Consider the following 14,750-nt stretch of genomic DNA (forward strand, 5'->3'; position numbering starts at 1 on the left):
TGATCAGGACAGGTTTTACTTGTAACATAGGTTACAATTACAAGATAATATACAAATAGCGTAATTATTTTAACAATTATTCAGTCTGCAAACACAGAGGGGCAACAGAGTAAGTTGGTTCATGAAGAGGTGATCCAGGCTGCTTGAATTCACTATACCAGTAGTACTATGATTTGAGACAAGTGATGAAGTTTCTGTAAAATCATAGGGATGTCTGTTATGATAAAAATGTAGTCAGCATTGGCTCTGGACTACCTGTGCAATGCATGGAGTTCCCTCCTGACTCTGTGTTGGTACCATGTAAGTGCCAGCTACCAGGTACTCATGAGCGTGTAAACCGTGCCCTTTCCCTTACTTGCTACAGCTCCCAAGGAATCACAGCTGCACTGTTAGTGGGCTTACTATTTTATGAAATTAGATTTTAAAAATAAATGGTGTTTCCTCATTCTAGGTTGCTCCAATTGCTCCCCATTCTTCAAAATCACTCTGTCATATTCCATCTAACAGTCATTTTTAAAAGATCAAATAATTTCTAGGACCTCTTCTATCACAATACAGTATCTGAAGATTCTGGTTGAGCAACCCCATCATATCTTGCCCCAGCAGAGCACCAGAAACTCCTTTTATGATTGCAGATTTTCACAACGCTGAACCAAGTACTTTCAGTTTCACATTACTCTAAATCTGTCAAAAGGCTGCTGTGCAATTGTCTCTTGGGCAAATTGGGGAAATCCAGGAAGCTTTACAACATTAAAGGGATAAATAAGAGTCCAACAATTCACTGAGAGGCCGAAGAGAGAAGCAAAATCTCCACCACGGGAAAGAGCAGGTAAGGTGCTTCCCCCAGCGTCTCTAGCTCTGAAAGAGCTGTGCTCAGGGACAAGCAGCCTCTGAGCCTGGGGTGTGGATGGGAAGCGGTCTATAACACTGGTTACTTTTTAAAACCAGCAGAACTGTGAAGGGCTGGAGCTGATCCTCACATGGAGCATGAGGTCGGATGAAATTCAGACTTTTTCAAAGCAGCAGGTTCCTTATATGTACTACTGGGCTTGAGTGGGGTAGGCACTAACAGACGAGAATGAATTTACTTTCTCTTGCTTGACTCTGTGTTGAGGGGGCACAAGTAAATTACCAAGGTCAGGGGTGAGTTTGCTGTTTTCAGGAGAGGAAAGCATAGAAATAAGATGCTGGTGAGCAGGCGCCACATGGTTAGGTACAAAGAGAGAAAAATACAGGAAGCCATAGAGAAAGACAAAGATCACAAGGGCAATTTGCTTTCTAATCATACATCTAGACTTCGTTCAGGCTAGATTTCTTCCACCAGATGTAGCCCAGGCTCAGTGACGTGTGTGTGTGTGTGTGTGTGTGTGTGTGTGTGTGTGTGTGTGCGCGCGCGCGTGCACGTGTGTGTACTCATGCCTTATCTGTTGCCAGCAGAATCCAGGCTCTGTATTTAGTAAACGGCTTCCCCAAAGGAATCTCCTGCCATGCAGCACTCGGGGCAGCACTTTATGTCCCAGGTGTCTCTGTGACAAACAAATTTTCTTGTCCTCTGGAAACCTATCCCACGGATTACTGGCGGGCTCTAGCTGCATTCATCACCTTTCTAAATTCTGCCTGTCACCACCAGCTCCTTACCCTCTCCCTCCTCCACTTCTTCTCCCTTCCTTTTTCCCATTTCTAATTCTTTGCCTCTACCAAATGGGAAACAGAAAAAGCAGAAGACCTAAAATGTATTGCTGAAAATTCAGATATATTTTGAACTGCTCTTTGTCTAGTATCTCTTCCTGATTTCCTAATCCTTATTTCATAGTCATTTTTAGCCTTTTCTACAGTATTTCACAGTTATATCTTCCTGACTTCATGGTCAGTCGCTGCTCAGCTCAGGTAGCTCTAGTGGCATGCACTTTTACACATGTCCCCCCCAAGTCCGAAGGAAAGTCCTTTCATGTGTTCCCGTAGTCAGGTGTTTCCACAAACTGGTGGCAGTAAACTGTGCTGCTTTCACTTCGGAGATTGCAATATGAGGAGTTCTGTGATTCCTCATTCCATTGAAGTGATCATAATTTCTTGGACTATCAAGAATAATTCATTTATGAATCCCTGGAAATTGTTCAAAGGTCATAGATCAAACAATGAAACATTTATTCATAGTATCTTTATTCATTATAAGAAATAATAAGTAAATGATTTTTTGTATATATACAGAATGAAAAATAAATTCTTAAATTTTATGCTGTTTGCTATTTGTTGTCTCTGGCTTTTTTTTCCTGAATCCAAAAGCAAAGTTTTGTATGATAAATTGAATGGAACATATGGCTCATAAGAACCAGGTGGATGTTGTGATGTCACTGTTATGCTGTGTAGAACGAACTACATCCATAATATTTTTACAAATCTTTAAATTGTACAAGTGTTGTCTCCATTTTATTGATGTATACAAAACTTTTGTTCATATGGGAGAAAATTTATGACTCTCTTTTCTGAGTGCAAGGACTAGAAACCGTGAATCTGATTCAATCTACCTCTGTTCTTATAGAGCAGAAAACACACTGAAAATGGCACCACACATCCACATGCCAGAGCCCTTGTGCTTCATTGAGAACACTGAGGAGAAGCTGGTGGTTAAACAAGAAGCTCTGAGCATCCTGTCTGCCATCAGCCAGCCCGTCGTGGTGGTGGCTATCGTGGGCCTCTACCGCACAGGCAAATCCTACCTGATGAACAAGCTGGCTGGCAAGAATAAAGGTGAGTGCCATCGGCAAAGATGATGACTCCCTTCTCTCCCCTACAATGTCACCATCCAGCATGGAGATTTGAGGAGAGAAAAAGGCAGTGAACATTGAAGCCAAAGTTTGGGCCATAGCTGGTTGTTTTATCTCACTGGAAATACAAGGTAGCACTTTGATTCTAATACATCACTTTTTAAATATCTGCTTATTTTAGTAATTAAGTTTATTAATACATTTTAGTTATACATAATGATCACATACATCATAGGGATTTTGTGAGTGACATAAATTGATTTTTCCCCATCCTTCTACCCTTCCTTCAACTCATCTTCCCCTTCTGATTTATAAAAGCTTGTTTCTACTTTTTACTTCTTGTCTCATCATTTTTTCTTTTCTCTTCCATCTTTTTCTACTTCTTCATCCCTAGTTCCCTTTCCTTTTGAACATTTTCTTTTCATTACACAATATCTATTACTCATTTTACTTCTTGCTTACACTTTTGATTTTTCACACCAGAAAAAGAATGCAGTATTAATACATGTGTGTCCAGTTAATTCACTTAAAAGTAGGTCCTAAGTGCATCCAGTTAGCTAGAAATGTCTCAACATTATCCATCTTTATGGCAGAGTAGTACTCCACTGTATAAAAAAGCCACATCACCTATATTCATTCATTAGTTGATGGGAATTTGTGATGGTTCCAAGATTTAACTATTACAAACTGTTGTTATAAATGTTGATGTGCGTATATCGCTATGGTATGATGTTTTTAACTCTTTCTGGAAGATACCAAGAAGAGGAATAGCTGGGTCCAGTGAGACCTTTAGTCCTAGTTTTTTGAAGTCTCTTCATACTGATTTCCACCAGCAGCTGCACCAGTCTACACTCTGACCAACAGTGGAAGAGGGTTCTTTTCTCCCCATAACCCTGCCAGCACTTGTTATTGGTTGATTTCTTGATAACTGTCATTCTTTATGGAGTGAGATGAAATCTCAGCATTGTTTTAACTTGTATCTCTCAAACACTAGTGATGCTGAACATTTTTTCTTATGTTTATTTGCTATTTTTCTTCTTCGCCTGAGAAGTGTCTGTTCATTTCAAATGTCCATTTTTGGATTGTATATCATGACCAAGTGGGATTCATCCCAGTGCTACAGAAATGGTTGAACATACACAAATCAATAAATGTAATACATCATATCAACATAACCAAAGGAAAAAAAATCACAGGATTGTCACAAGAGATGCATAAAAACATTTGACAAAGTCCAGCAGCCATTCATGATAAACACCCTACAGAAAATTGGAATAGAAAACACTCACGTGATACCATTTAAAAATGAAATATTTAGGAATGAATCTAACAATGGGCGTAAAAGTTCTTTACATTGAAAGCTATAATACTCTTTAAAAAGGAGATTGAAGAGGATATCATAAAATGGAAAAATATTGCTTGTTCTTCAGTAGGAAAAGCCAAAGTAGTGAAAATGGCCATACTCCCCAAATTGTATCACAGAGCAAGTGAGATATATATATATATATATATATCACTTGTTTTGTATAGTTTTGTTTCATTTTGGTTTTGGTCTTGTTATTGCCCTTCATATTGAATAAGACATCAATGAAATAATCACCATATAAAATTAAAATTTTAAAGCAATATTACATTTTCAAACCTCCGAACTATGATACTTAATGTTACTTTCCCACCTTATTTTTTTCGTTTTTTATCGGTACCAGGGATCAAACTTATGACTGCACACTTGCAAGGCAGGCGCTTACCCCGCTGAGCTAAATCCCCAACCCCTACTTTCTCACCTTTTGATTGCAATTCAGATCAATACTTATATTTTCTGCTCTTTGGTTTCTTTAAGCCCTAGCTTCATTATGCCAAAACTATTCATTCTCCCGAGACCTTTATTAATGGCAAACTCTCCTTTGCAGGCTTTTCTGTTGGCTCCACGGTGCAGTCCCACACCAAGGGGATCTGGATGTGGTGTGTGCCTCATCCTGAGAAGCCAGACCACACCCTTGTCTTGCTTGACACTGAGGGTCTGGGAGACGTAGAGAAGGTAGAGGAGAAAGATTCTTATTTGACCAACCTGTTCATCTCTAAATGTTCTTTATGCTTGTAGGCTTTATTGTTGCTACTCTGTTTTGTTTTATAAACACACACTTCTCCTTGATTAGAGTATATCTCTTTTTTTCCTTTCTATTTTTAATGGTAAGAGTCTTGAAAAAAGATATATTTATAAGGCAAAATCAGTATGAAGAATTATACTGGATATGCAAGACAAAGCTTCAGATATGTCCAAGAATTGGCTCACATAAGCTCATATAAATCAATTATATATATCTTTTAAGTGTGAATTTTGTGTTTACTTTGATAGCCTGAAATCAGTTCTGATCAAATTATTTTGGAAATGGTTAAGTGGTACAAATCAAGGCATTTTTCTCAGTGAGCCTTGTGGATAATAGTTACTCAATAAAATGCAGGCGAGTATTACAAGTATAGGCCAAATTTTTAGAACCTGGAAAAACCTTGATTGTAAGTAGTTAAACAAGATGCTCTGAAGATCTTGTCTGTCATCACCCAGCCTGGCATACATAGTATTAGCTATCATGGACCTCCATGATAACTAATTTGAATACTCATTTTGAAAATATCTAACAGTAGTTACAAAAGGAGCAATGAGTTAACAATGTATGAACAGATATAAAATCCCCAGTGAGAAAGCCTCACTAAGTTCATTGTGTCTGACAGTGACTTTTGTTTGTCTTGTTTAATGTTTGTGTACTAGGATCTTACTTTTTAAATGACTGCTCACCTTAGAATGCCATGAGATGTTATTTAAATTTGTTCTGACTTCCAGGTTGATGATAAGAATGACGCCCAGATCTTCGCCCTGGCAATTCTGCTGAGCAGCACTTTTGTATACAACACCATGAACAAAATTGACCAGGGTGCTATCGACCTACTGCAGTATCCTTTTGTGGCTCAGGATAGGAGAACAGCCAGAGAGATTTGTACTCACCAGCTATATGGCTGTGAGATCTTGCAAATCACAAAAATAAAAATTTGATAATCTTTGAAAATACAATATAAATAAACCTCATATTGGCTATGATAAAAGGTCAGTTTGGTTAAGTGGTAGAGAGAAAATAAATGTTTGAGGAGACAGGAAATAAAATATAGATTTAGGTGTTGTTCTGTTTTTGTGAACTTTCCTTAATTGCATCTCAGCAATGTGACAGAACTCACAGATCTGCTCAGAGCAAGAAACTCACCTGTTATTAATGAGAATGAAGATAATAATGACTTAATGAGCTTCTTTCCAGACTTGGTATGGACTTTAAGAGATTTCTACCTAAGCCTAGAAGCAGGTGGAAAAGTCATCACACCAGATCAATACCTGGAGAACTCATTGAAACTCAAAGAAGGTAAGGAGGTTTGGTTTTGGAAAAAGGAAAAAGAAGCAGCCCAATAAAGTATCCTTTTTGTGTGTAGGTCACTAAATGTATATTTTTTCACATTTACCTTACTAACTGTCCCACAGAATAAATGATGCATATTATTAACTTAAATTTAGAGATTCAATATTAAAATGTATCACTCTCCTGTTCTTGGAACAAATTTCTTTCCTGTTTCAATTTCCTGATTATATTTTTAAGCTTTTGCTTAGGCTTTATAAAGAAATGTTAAACTAAGGAACATTAGCAAAAAGAATGTTACTTTGAGGTACATGATAAGCAAAAACACTATACTAAGTAAATTCTATTTTTCTTTCTTCAGGTAGCAATGAGAGAATTCAGCATTTCAATTTGCCCCGTCTGTGTATAAGGAAGTTCTTTCCAAGAAAGAAATGCTTTATCTTTGAGTCACCGGCTCACAAAAAGCAGCTTTCCCAGCTTGAAATGCTGCATGATGATGAGCTATATCCTGAGTTTGTGCAACAAGTGGCAGAATTCTGTTCCTACATCTTCAACCACTCTGCAGCCAAGACTCTTCCAGGAGGCATCAAGGTCGATGGACCTTGTGAGTATCTATTTAAGTAGCTCCTTCAACTCAACAGAAAGTATAAGAAACACGTGAATCTCCTTGTAGCACCAGTGTTAACAAGTGCATAAGTAACTATAACCATGAAAATCATATGGGGCACATTTAAAACATTATAATAGATGTGAAATATATTTCTAGTAATCTTAGTAATGCCTCCAAAATTACATAAAACAAGAAGAGAAAGGAAGGAAAGATAGGGTTAAGAGTTTTAATCATCCACTTTCCACTGCTGAAATGTACTAATCCTCACTGATTGGCACCATTTGTCTAAGAAATCTGTTGTAGCCTTATTATGTGTCAAAGCCTTTGACAGGCACAAGATGGCATGTTCTTGGTAGAAGGAGTACTGTGTAGATACAAATGTTGAACCAAGGTGTTAATTGTCTGGATTTCTAAAATATATGAACGCTGGCTTCATGGTCTAGTTTATTCTAAGAAAGCTCTTGAGTCAGAATTCTATAAATAATTGCTACATTATAGAGGGGAATAGAGTACAAGTTGACAGAGAATGAAAGCAGAGGAAATTCCAGGCAAGAATAAGAAAAATGATGTGGTCAAAAATTGCTTAATTTGACATTTTGTTTTTTTTTTAAAGAAGAGGCTATATCTCAACCAGTTTTATCATAAAATAAAAGAGGTAAATTCCAAAGAAAATGGAAGCTGAGGAAGAGGGAAAGGGCAGATTAAAGAGGTGAGGCCTATAGCATTCCAATCAAGTGTGTGACTTTTACATAACCATCTCCTTAGGTGTTCGTAGACAGTTATGAAATGTGAAAGTCACATATATCTTAAGATTTACCGTATTTTTATTTAAATACAGTTTCTTTTCCGAAAGAAGGATAGACTTTGGTTCTAAATTATATAGTTTTCCTAAAGAATTTATGTGGGCCCTTTGAATGCTTCACAGAAGGGTGAAAAATTTCAGGCACTGAGTCATTAAGTCTACATTTTCAGCATTACTCAGTGGAACATAGACTATTTCTCTAAAAATAATATAAGCATCTTTTATTTCTATGAAGGTCTACAGAGCCTGGCACAGACCTATGTCAATGCCATCAACAATGGGGATCTGCCCTGCATGGAGAATTCAGTCCTAGCATTGGTGCAGACAGAGAACTCAGCTGCAGTGCAGAAGGCCTTGGCCCACTATGACCAGCAGATGGGCCAGAAGGTTCAGCTGCCCACAGACACCCTCCAGGAGCTGCTGGACCTGCACAGGGCCTGTGAGAGGGAGGCCTTGGAAATATTCACAAAGTACTCTTTCAAGGATGAGGACCAAAGCTTCCAGAAGGAATTACAGGTAATTAATATTATTGTTGTTTGTCTAATACATTGGCTTTAGGGTTAATAGAAGACAAATATTTTCTATGAATGTTAAAACAGGATTTAATTAAGAAAAGCAAATGTCAGACTTGAACATAATGATGAACCTCATGTGATTCACTTGATGATGCTACTTTCAGTCTAAAATCAAAAAAGCATGTAATACTGTAGGCAGTTTAGACTTTTAGGTTTTCACATAAACACATATCTCATCTTCAACATATTACATACCCATGGACGAAAGTTGAATTGATTTTATTGCTTTCAAAATTGTATTAACAAGGCATTACCTTACTGTTTTATTAGTGAGACAAAATTGGAATTAGTGTCTACTAAAATACGATGTATTCAGGATGAATAAAATTATCCAATATCATTCCAGCTAATTATCCAAATCTGCCTTCTCACTAAAGGTAGAAAAACATAAAAATTAAAATCTTGTAAAACAGTTTCTTGCATTTAAAGTCTAGGCATCAGGTTCAGAGACAGGGGTTCATAAGATGACATCCAAAGCACAGATAACAAGAAAAAGTGGTTTTAGTACATGTCTAACCCAAAAGTAAATGTTATTTTTCATCAAGTGTCATTCTCAGGACTTTTCAAGGTTTGGTGAAAAAGATAGTCTAGTTTACATTCCACTAAATTTCTATAAAAGATTATATATTCCTTTAAAAACCTCACCTGGAGCTACTGAATTTTGCTAACATCTCTGTGGGATTTTGTCCCTTTGAAGACACTTCTAGATGCAAACCTGGAAGACATTTGTGAGCGGAACAAGGCAGCCTCTTCAGAACACTGCTCAACTTTACTTCAGATTATTTTTGGTCCGCTGGAAGAAGAAGTGAGGCAGGGGATTTATTTTAAACCAGGAGGCCATAATCTCTTCCTTCAAAAAGTGGAAGAGTTGAAGGCAAATTACTATCAACAGCCAAGGAAAGGACTACAGGTATCTCCAGATTTATGCGTTAACTATGGACAATTTAGGGAGCATTCTGTAAAAACACTGTAGATAAGAAGAAAAACATATATAGTCACTAGTTCTTTTTTTTAGTAATATGTTTATTGCACATGTCTTGTGGGGAGATAGAACATGTACACAATACATCTTAATTTGTTCTGTTTTCTCCTTGTCTTTCATTTCCTCCTCACTCTATCCTTGATGACTCTTTCTGATACAGTACATTACACAATGTTTGCAGTACATTACGTTTACACTCTTTGTGTAGAGTTGGTCCATGTACATAACATATATTCATTTCTTTTCTCTTCCCCTTTCCCCCCTCTCCCTTTCTCCATTTCTTGGTGCCTTTCCTCTTTGAGAAAAATCCCTATTTCCTGTTATCTACATTTTATTTTGGTCTTTACTTGACTCAGCATTCATGGGAAGCCATGCGTGTTAGCACTCCAGCATAGCCATAACCACAGTATTAAAATGAACCTTCATCATTATCACCAGACATCTATTCCAACCTTTAGTACTTACTGCCACAAGGAATTTTTTCTTTTATTACTGTTATTATTGATGATTATTATTATTGTTGATTATTATTGTTGTTGATTTTTGAACACACAAAACAGAAGCATGAAAATTGGAACTAATTCAAGAAATAAAAAGGTTTTAATTTAATTCCAGAAGTTGCCATGGATGCTCAGCTGTCAAGGCCCAAGCTGTACCCACACCTGTGACATGACAGACTTGTAGACATTTCCACCCCATGCTGGCTGAGCATCCACTAGCAGGGGAGGATGCCAAGAACAAATAGAAACAAAGAGGTTCATAATGCTGCCGGTTACCACTGCCTGATTCTGACTGCATGTTTTGGGGTTCCTAGGCTGAGGAAGTTCTGCAGAATTACCTAACGTCCAAGCAGTCGGTGAGTGATGCTGTTTTACAGTCAGACCAGGCTCTCACCACCAAGGAAAAGGAGATGAAAGGTGAGACAAAAATGGAAGAAACACAAGACAGAGCTGCTGCTTGTCTAAAAATAAACATAACCAGGCCCTCCCGAGAGCACCATCAGCTACAATTAAATTAGCTGGAAGGGGGAAACAACCCAGGGAAACTTTACCTATGAAGTTTACAATATCTATCTTTACAATAGGTAAGAGCAGAAGGCAAAGGAAGGGGCACAGTAGTCTGACAGCGTTTGTGATTTTCCTCCATCTCTGCAGAGGCTCAGCGGAAGGCAGAGGCTGAAAGGGCTGAAGCAGAAAGATTGGCGGCCATTGCCCGGGAGAACCAGCGACTCATGGAGGAGAAGGAGAGGCGCCATCAGGAGCAAGTGAGGCAGATGGAGATCCAAAGAGCAAACTTCCTGGCTCAGCAGCAGCGGGACCGGGAGCAGCGGCTCCGGGTATTTATTAATTGTTTCATCTCAGGTTTTTCTTCAACTCTCCCCTCTCTGTGAGCATGAGAGAGAGTATGGGCCACTGGCAAAGGAGAGTGGTGCATAATTTGGTGGCCCAAGGCAAATATTCTGCAAGCAGACTGCTGTGCAAACCTGGGCACCACTTTCTGACAGACTGTGGTCTAGGCAAGTTCTCTCTTCCCTGTGCCTCCTTTCCTTCTCATGTAAAGTGGAGACAGTAATGGTACCTATTTTCTGAAGTTACTGTGATAATTAAATGCACTAATACTTATGTCCAGAACGGTATTTGGGATAGTATAAGCACTATAAATTGTTAAATAAAAACTAAGGCACATTAGGCCCATGTCAGTCTTTACTTTTAGTATATGTGCTGTCAAAGTGAGCATGGCAGTATTTACTTTTAACACGTCAGGTTCTCCAGACAATCTTTTCTCTTAATCATACACACTTTCTGCATTAATTTCCTGCTGTATCTTTGCTTCTGACTTTCCTTGATCATCTCTGCTTCTGATGAACTTTAACTTGCAACTTGTTGTATCCAGTCCTTTAGTCTTATAATCACTTGAGCAGCAGCAGCTCTTACTCGCCAAGCACTGTAGAAAGCCATGTGTCCACACTCCCTCATCTATCCTGTTCACTGGGAAGCACAACCAGTGTGTCCCTGGATTTGGTCCATGTACATAACATATATTCATTTCTTCAAGTGAGGACAAAATACCAGTATCACACAGCCCTTAACTTGTCAAAACTGCCTTCCCAGTGAGTGTGGTCCAGAGCACTGCTGCCCCTGCAAACCTGGTATGAAACCCCTCTATTAGAGGCTTCCTGAGACAATCAGCATCATGACCTTCCCCCTGCTTCCTGCCTATCTGCAGGCACTGGCTGCTTGGCAGCTACTCCAAGACCTTCTTGAGACTGCAGCTCTTTCCCAAAGGCCAGTATGGAAACCTGTGGTTTTCAATGTCCATTTCTATCTCTAAAACTGTGGTGACCTGAAACACATCTTCATATAAGGCTCAGATGTCTCACCTGGCTCTGCATGTCACCTGGACACTTTATTTTTGTGTCAGTCTCTTCTCTTAGAAACATATCTAATATCCTTCTGTGGGTAAATGAGAATTTAAGTCAAGCTATGGCCGATATTATTCAAATAACTTGTGAAGTGTAAAGGTCTTAAGGAGAACTGAAACAGAATTCTGAGTTCTCCAACATTTCAGGGAAGGGAGCACGAGTTTCAGGAGCTAGGGGAAGAGAAGAGTGAATAATTGCCGTAGGAGGCTGGTTGTACATGAATGGAGGAGAGATTTTCAGAGACTATCTATTGCCGCTGTGTACTAAAACAAGTTAAGGACAAGTAGGCAGTGAAAAAGAAGCTTCATTGCTAAGCTTTCCGATTTCTATTCACCATTTCTTAGGAGGAAGCCGAAAGGCAAAGAGCACAGGCTGAAGCTGAACAGCGAAGACTGCAAGAGGAGATAAACCGTTTGAGAGCCTATAGCCCACCACACAATGACTGCATCTTGCTGTAAGGTGCTGAACATCAGAGTTTCCTTTTCTTTCCCCTTTTTACTGTTGAAACAAAGGAACAAGAAATACAGAACTTTGGACAATCAATATTTAAGTAATTCCAGTAATTCTTCCTGTCTAGCTTTCTGTATTGGTTCAGGACATTAAAAGCCACAGGGTGGGAGTAAAGCACACAGGCTGGGCCAAGTGGACCAAGACCAACATCTTAGGCTCAGCTGGTCCCCACCCCTGCTGGTGCGAAGCGGCTGGATGCTGTGAGAGGGGGAAGCTGTGGGAAAGTGGAAACAATGCACGGCTCTCACCTTGATAGAGAACCACTACTCTATGGGCTGTGGCATAGCTGGTGAGCAGTGCTGTGGACCATCCTGCACAGAGAAAGTCCACGTTGAAAGCAAATGTTGTTATGAAATGGAGATATTTTGGAAGATAAAACACCAGCATGGGAAAACTATGTCCTAGACTGAAGCACTTTAAAAATGTATTTTCCTTTATGTTTAACCTCACTAAAGATGTAACTGAAATGGTATATGCCATAATAGGAAATAAATTATATTAGATTTAATAATTGTTTACTATATGTTCATAGTTTTGTAAACTTTGTAAATATGTTACATGAAGAATGTGCCAAAAACCTGATGTAACTCATTTGCATCAATGCTAAAATTAAATCATCTTAATTCTTTCTGAGCATATGTAGAAGTGTGATGATTTTTTTAAAATTGTGGATTTTATAAATATATCTTAGTATATATTTTAACTCCTAAAACACTTTTAAACTGTAACTATTACTTTGTTTTTGTTTTCCTCTGTAAATATATATTAGTATATATTTTAACTACTAAAGTGCTTTTGAACTAAAACTATTACTTTGTGTTTATTTTCCTCTGTATTTAAAAGTCTATAGGGAAGACAGAATCTCCCTAAGGACATTAAGGACTGCTTTAAGATGAGAATGAAAACACCCTGTATTATAGTTCTAGCTTTCGGTGTTTTCTGTTTGTTTTGCTTAACTAGAGTAAAATATGTTCTCAAAATTATAGAAACATTAAGCAGTGTTGTATTTTTCTCCCTTAAGGAATTTCCCAGTTGTGCTGTATGATAGGAAGTTGAAATGTTTCTGTTACTCCAGATATAAGAATAGAAACCTGAACTACTCATAGCATTTATGGTTGAGTATAACTCAACTGTATTCTGTACTTGGCATTAACTTCACAAAGTACCAGCACACTGATAAACTTTTGTGTATCAACATTTTATAATTATTTTGGTAAGCTTTATAAGACATAAAGGCGTGTGTAAATTATTTTCAGAACCAAGGAAATTTCATAATAGAAAAAGAACAACTGCTTTATCTCTGTGACACCCAACTTTAATACAAGTTAAACCCCTCAACATAACTAACTTAGTTATTCAGCATTCCATGACTTGGTATCATAAACCTACCCTATATTACAAGAACTTGATAATTACCTTAAGCTTTTGCTCTTATGTGTTACCCTCCAGAAATAAAGGAGGGTTTTTTCTTCTTTAGATAACTTCATAAGAACATTCTGTTTGCACTAGTGAACTACTAACATTCTTCTCTACCAACTCATCTCCAAATAGTCTGTCTCATAGAATAAGGATGTGTTATTGGGTACAGAATGACAAGAAAATGAACTGCAAGGGAAACACTGCCAGTTTCTTGAAGTTACTAAAAACTGAAAGGGTTGCTGGCCCAGACTGGACACTTTAGCCAGGAAAAGCCTCAGCCGGAATTAGGGAGCTCCTGCCTCCCCCGCCCCTAGAGATTTACCTGTAACCCTATACCCTCACCCTTAATAACCTACCTCTGGCGCCAAACTAAGACCAATGGGCTGCCCATACATCCCTAATGCCCCTTAGGGTCCACCCCAGACCGAGGCTACTTATGTGCCTCACTCCACGTGTTCCAGAGAGAGATCGCCGGCCCCGGGGTGGAGATGCCATGCCCCGGGGGTCGGGGGTGTCTCTCCCCGCATTCCCGAAATAAAGGTTACTTATATTTTATACTTCTTATCTTTTCAGCCACCACCACCGGCCAGTCCTTCCCCCTCTTCCCCTTCTCAGACCTATCAGATGGTGCCATGACTGGCCACCTGATAATTTTACCAGCCTGCCTTATAATTTTAAATGCCAATATTAAGCTCCTCCATACTTACTTAATTCCACAGATAACTTTTACTATAGTCCAGATCTCAAACAACAAGGCAAAACTTGACCTTCAAGCTCCATAGAGACCTTGATATGGTTGTTCATATTTTAAATAACACAGTTCTGAGACAGACAAATCTACACAAGGTGAAGCTACCTGCCCCCCCCCCCGCCATGGGCCACACTCAAATTTATCAGAAAACATCAGACAAAATCCCCCATCCTGGCATTCTTCGAGACCTTACTCCAGGGCTGTTGGGCTATCCTGGCCACCAGAGAGTGGCCGGGGCATCCTAACTTGTACCCCTCACAGGTCACAGGGGCCAACTGCCTTAGTGGATATCAATCTCAGAATCCAAGTCACATTAAAACTCTCAAGGTAAGACATTCTCTATATTTGTGGACTAAGAAGCCACATATACAGAGTTCTTACTGAGTTTTCAGGCTAATAAATCCTCAATGTCTCACGGAGTATTAAAGGTCAACCTATGCCAGTTACAAACAGGGCCTATTTTATACAGGCCCCAGTCCTAAATCTTAAAATGCTTTTATTCCCTTTTAAACTGCC

The 14,750-nt window shown here is 38.8% G+C and overlaps 1 protein-coding gene across 1 annotated transcript; it reads left to right on the forward strand.

The window, feature by feature from the left end:
• The first annotated feature begins 642 nt into the window (after positions 1 to 642).
• On the forward strand, positions 643 to 12,697 carry LOC100714902 (guanylate-binding protein 5). Its single transcript, XM_003478925.4, has 11 exons — positions 643 to 829; positions 2,540 to 2,748; positions 4,676 to 4,803; positions 5,605 to 5,714; positions 5,976 to 6,172; positions 6,525 to 6,767; positions 7,811 to 8,091; positions 8,848 to 9,060; positions 9,947 to 10,049; positions 10,287 to 10,468; positions 11,899 to 12,697. Exons 2-11 carry the CDS (start codon positions 2,559 to 2,561, stop codon positions 12,010 to 12,012), a joined length of 1,761 nt encoding a protein of 586 aa, XP_003478973.2. The 5' UTR covers positions 643 to 829; positions 2,540 to 2,558; the 3' UTR covers positions 12,013 to 12,697.
• The last annotated feature ends 2,053 nt before the right edge of the window (positions 12,698 to 14,750 follow it).

Source organism: Cavia porcellus, unplaced genomic scaffold, assembly GCF_034190915.1.
Source record: "Cavia porcellus strain 051 isolate PalLab524CR breed Dunkin Hartley unplaced genomic scaffold, mCavPor4.1 scaffold_1, whole genome shotgun sequence".
Classification (NCBI taxonomy): domain Eukaryota; kingdom Metazoa; phylum Chordata; class Mammalia; order Rodentia; family Caviidae; genus Cavia; species Cavia porcellus.

Coding starts and splice junctions, on each gene's coding strand:
- LOC100714902 (XM_003478925.4), top strand. CDS start 2,559: ATGGCACCACACATCCACATGCCAGAGCCCTTGTGCTTCATTGAGAAC. Junction 6,768..7,810: donor CATCAAGGTCGATGGACCTT/GTGAGTATCTAT, acceptor ATTTCTATGAAG/GTCTACAGAGCCTGGCACAG. Junction 10,469..11,898: donor ACCGGGAGCAGCGGCTCCGG/GTATTTATTAAT, acceptor ACCATTTCTTAG/GAGGAAGCCGAAAGGCAAAG.